The sequence below is a fragment of the Atta colombica genome, unplaced genomic scaffold (genome assembly GCF_001594045.1).
Source record: "Atta colombica isolate Treedump-2 unplaced genomic scaffold, Acol1.0 scaffold9, whole genome shotgun sequence".
NCBI classification, from domain to species: domain Eukaryota; kingdom Metazoa; phylum Arthropoda; class Insecta; order Hymenoptera; family Formicidae; genus Atta; species Atta colombica.
In genome coordinates, this window is record NW_017259583.1 from 2553847 (window position 1) to 2558946 (window position 5100).

General features: G+C 37.3%; 3 protein-coding genes across 3 annotated transcripts in view; 1 reads left to right on the plus strand and 2 right to left on the minus strand.

Moving 5' to 3' along the window:
- The window catches only part of LOC108693266 (proline-rich protein 4-like), a 7161-nt gene extending 5011 nt beyond the window's left edge, over positions 1 to 2150 (minus strand). Inside the window, exon 1 of the mRNA XM_018202136.1 lies at positions 2016 to 2150. Within this exon, the coding sequence (XP_018057625.1) occupies positions 2016 to 2150 (135 nt within the window). The remainder of the gene's footprint in view (positions 1 to 2015) is intronic.
- LOC108693406 (angiotensin-converting enzyme) overlaps positions 1 to 5100 on the plus strand; it is a 58617-nt gene that overhangs the window by 31280 nt on the left and 22237 nt on the right. The window lies entirely within an intron of this gene.
- LOC108693408 (proline-rich protein 4-like) overlaps positions 3339 to 5100 on the minus strand; it is a 2374-nt gene continuing 612 nt past the window's right edge. The window contains exon 2 of the mRNA XM_018202326.1: positions 3339 to 4850. Coding sequence (XP_018057815.1) covers positions 3735 to 4850 — 1116 coding nt within the window. The 3' untranslated portion in view covers positions 3339 to 3734. The remainder of the gene's footprint in view (positions 4851 to 5100) is intronic.

Below are 5100 nucleotides of genomic sequence, written 5' to 3' on the forward strand. Positions count from 1 at the left end.
AATTATTACTAATTGCGTATAATTATTATATCACAAACACTTATCGTTACATCAAATTACTATTATTAATACTCGATATACATCTTATTTATGATTTATATAGAGAAACGACTACATCATTTTACTTTGAACTGTACCGACCGTGACTGATAATAACACCAGTTTATATCCTAGGTTGAAATTACAATAAAACGTCGTTCATTATTAGCAATTACAATAAAACGCCCCTATACAAATGTCGATCACCAAGAGTATGAAGTGGATCATGATACGTTCGCGTCATTACTTTCGCTTATCATGAATCATGTTCTCACAATGCAATTTAAGGCACATTAATCTTGAATACGAATTGTCGCTTAAATATTGTCTACAGTAGCTACAGTCGATATTATTTCTCACGATATACGTTCCAGATAATCATCATGAATCGTAATAAATTAAGGTATCCGCATATAATAGTAATACAAAATAAAAGATGAGATCAGATTTTGATAAAGGAATTAGGCTTATTGTTCTGTTTACAATAAATTACACTAACTGAACAAAAATTTTTAACAAAAATAGCTTTTAGGCAATAGTTTGCTTTTTGTATAACAAATTTAGTGACAATAAGTGTTTTGTTTTAAAAAATTTTATTTTGTGTAAGCTGTTTGGAGCATGAAATGAACTTTTCCATATTATTTAATTTGATGAAAAAAATAATTTAATTTAAAAAATATATTAAATGTCTTTATATTGTATCAATAAATGTAAAAGCGACTAGCTGCTTTACCGGTTACCGTCGTCCAAAGCAGTTCAGAGAAACACCGTTCCTTTCGAGATTCTCTCTGAAGAATGAAAATACTCGTTCAATGTTATCAAGCATTCAACTATCTTTAATTTAATTTTTAAACATTAATGACTGATATAATTTATATAAAAATATTGAATACTTAATTCAAAAAACGCCACAAAATAATAATTTAATTGGATGCAATTAAAACGTATTATTTAAGTCAATTTAATCTTTTACGTTTAAAAGTTTCGTTAACTTCTAAAAATCGGGATATCTTTAAAATTATTCTCTTCTGATTGCGATATGTAACGCAGCGTAGGCAGTTCGTTTTAAAGATGAAACAAATATCATATATAAATGTCAAATAACTGGCTTGAGATCCTCTCACTCTAACTCAATTAGATGATAGGAAATTTCATAACAGAATTACTAACCACGAAGGATAAGCATAATGATGACAAAATTTAAATTATTAGTTTGACCAACGATTTTATTTTAAAAATGAAAATCTCTTAGTTGAAATTAATAAATTAAATGTCGTAATTTTTTATGGAATATTTATAAGGATGCGATAAAGATAATTATATATGAAATCTGATCTGTCTTCTTTATCATACCAACGATCATCAAAACGATCGAGAATTTAATTTTCTATCATGATTAAATATCAAGTTATAAATGTTTATTGAAACGAAGAAGAATTCTTCAATTTATGTAAAAGGAAGAAAGGCCTTAAACCGTGAATATAATTTAAAGTCCGTCAAAGCTCTGACATTTAAGCAAGCTACCAGCCTTCTCCTGTTACGCTACGGCGTTCGTGATCTTAAGACTTTACGGACCGCAATATTTTTTAATAAAGGGCAGTGATGTCGTTTACGCTCCGCGTAATTGCCTTAGATGGAACGGTTTCGCGAATTAAGGCGAAGAGGAGCGGCGGGAAAGATAGAGGAAGCGAAAGGACTCCGGTGGACCTGGAAAACAGACGAAAGGGGAAGTAGACTTCGCGGCCAGCGCGCGATCTTTTTCGATGCGACAAGATGATGGCGAAGGAGAGAGACTCTTACTTTCAGCCTCGACGTCGCGTGCGCTAATGGCGCGATTGCATAACTATTCCCGTGCTCGTAGCGGAGACGAGCATGTAAGTCGTTGCTTCAAGTCGTGAGTCAAGTGGCAAAGCCAACGTGCGCGCTCCAACCAAAGTGGGTCGTGCAGAAATTAGTCGCGGATGCATTGGCTTTACCTCCGACAACGGCATCACAATGGCGCCAGGGAAGCTTCTACCGCAATGAAACTTTAGGATTGTAATAAAAATCGGAATAGGAATAGGACAAGGAACAATCAAAGATCGATCGATCACCCTTTCGAACTTCTTCATTCCGTTATACCTTTGATGCATCGTAGGAATTTATTGTAAATTGGTACAATGAAATAAAGCAAAAGATCTTCTGTTATCTTTTTCTTTGTGTTTTGTCTCAGGGGACTCTTTGTCAGATTTATATCTAAGTTAAAAACTCATATAATAAATCACAGTTTTATTCTTCTTTACAAGAATGTATGTATCAAAAGCAATGTAATTTTATTAAAAATCGCTGCTACTTCCGCTTGAAAATGATAACTTTACACTTAGCTTTAACTTACTTATTTCCAAGATTATATGAGAAAATTTGACTCATAAGATCATGATATCGATAATAATTAAAATTATGGAAGATACGTATGTGAATAATATTCTGCGTAATTGTATCCGATGCGATATAAGTTTTTATTGAACGCTTCCAAGAAGGAATACTTATTTCCAGTTTTGTTATAATCATTTAATTTTCCGGATTGAGTTAGTAATTTTTCTGAAGGGAAAAGTAGATTACTCCCTTAAGAATTTACTCACAACAAACTTTCATGTTTCCTCGGAGAAATTAGAGAAATGTAGGATAATGAAGATCGAAGTAATGAATTTAATTAAACATTAATTATATCGAATTTATTCTTAAACGTCTTGCGATATATGTGATTATTCTTGAAGAATTAAGATGAGATTGAAAGTGTAGAGTGAATTACGATCAAGGTTATCGATTTGGCGGAAACTCGTTGCCTCCGGAAATTGGGTCGACAAACTTTAATTTCATGCTGTCGATAGAATGCAAGGACATTTATCAATTACGAGTAGAAAAGAGCAAAAGTCCAAGATGTTTTAAAAAAAGCTTTAATCTTGATGATTTCCTTGCTAAATAACATTTTCCTTTTTTGTATCTATCCTTTATTTTTCAAATAATACAACATCATACATACATATTGCGTATATAATATTAACAAAGTATGCAATGTATATGTATTTATACAAAATTACAAGAAGTATTAAGCCTTATTTATTTTTGTTTGTTTATGTCATTTATACAATCTTCTCAGTTTAACTTCTTAATTTGAAAACTGAAAAAATTGAATAATTACACGAATTTTAACATTATTTTTGTATGAATTCTTATTTTCTTTATTTTCTAGAAACTTTTTTAGGAAAAAGGAAGATATATAGAATATGGAAAAAGTAAATAAGTACATAAGGCGCAACTACTTTATATTAATATTTATTTCGTTTCCGTAAAAAAATACATATACTTTGCTAATATCGGTACAAAAGTAAGACAAGCAAGTTGCTCTCGAGCGAAGATCGCTAAAGACGAGTACATCCCTACTGGTCATTCGTTCTTCCTAACTGGCACACGTCGCCGTGCCGCGTCCTCGTTGCGATCGGATTCGAAGGTACGATGGTCCGGTACGCGATCGTCTACCAGAGATCGTCCCCGATTCCGATCCAGGTACAAAGTGGCAGATATCGCTGCACTGCACGGCAACGTTTCGGATCGGTAACCTTCGTAACCTAAGACAATCCTCACGGCTATCCGTCATCGTCGCAATTAAATCTTTTGCACGACGATAATGGAAAACCAGTCGGGAGATAACGATATTAGTGATGACCGTAACCTAAATCACCACCTCCGTATCCACTCTCATATCCACCAGCGTAATACCCGCCATGTCCATGGTGCTCGTGATGAACGGGCACAGCCACCGGTACTTTAACTGGGTAAGGTACAGGCTTCTCCACGGCGTAAGGCACAGGCTTCTCGACAGGAACGGGGTACGGCCTATCGACTGGAACCTTGACTGCTACTGGCACAGGTTTTTCGACCGCGTAAGGTATTGGCTTTTCTACTGGATACGGCGCCGGTACCGGTACTTTAATGTGGACGGGCACGTGCTTCTCGATATGCACGGGATACGGCCTGTCAACTGGAACCTTCACGGGGTAGGGAACTGGCTTCTCGACTGGGTAAGGCACGTGCTTCTCAATGTGTACGGGATAGGGTACAGGCTTGGGTACAGGCACGGGACGGTCAACTGGAATTTTGACGGGATAGGGTACGAGCTTCTCAACTGGGTAGGGTTGGGGTACGTGAACTGGAATCTTCACCGGTACCGGAACTGGCTTCTCGACAGGGTACGGATGCGGCACTGCTACTTTTACCGGAACATGAATATGCTTTTCAACTGGATAAGGCTGTGGTACGAAGACCTTGACCGGGACAGGACGGTCGACTGGTACGTGCACCGGATAGGGAACCTTCTTCTCCACTGGATACGGCTGGGGCACATGTACGGGCACCTTCACGAGGACCTTGACTGGATAAGGCACGTGCTTCTCAACTGGGTACGGTTGTGGTACGGCCACTTTGACGGGGACCGGTACAGGCTTCTCAACCGGATAAGGCACATGCTTCTCCACAGGATAAGGCACGGGGACATTCTTCACAAGGGTCACAGTCTTTATGTGCTCATGATGACCACCGTCAATATATCCTCCGCCAAAGCTTCCTCCGTATCCACCATATCCACCGCCTACATCAAGGCCTATGTGTCCACCAGATCCGATGTCGTATCCGCCATCATAACCGTAACCATAACCAAGACCTAGAAGACCACGCTTCTCTTGTTTCTTCTCGGATTTCACCGATTTCTCGATTTTCGCGGTCTCCTCCGATAGTACTGTCGTAACCACGAGGGCAGCAACTGCCACGTAGACCTGAAAATATACGCGTCATTCGTTCTTATATAATGATATATACATTTTACAATGTAAAATAATGCCAGTGTTATTCAGCGCATTCAAGACCGATGGCGCAATCTCTAACTGAATGACGCACATCGAAGAATTGATTGAAAATATTACATCCGCAATGTTGAACTTTTCTATCAATAACGTATGCAATAATGCACAAGCATATCTCCGATATCGCGTGTTACAAAATGTAAAAAAAGTACAATTAATTTTA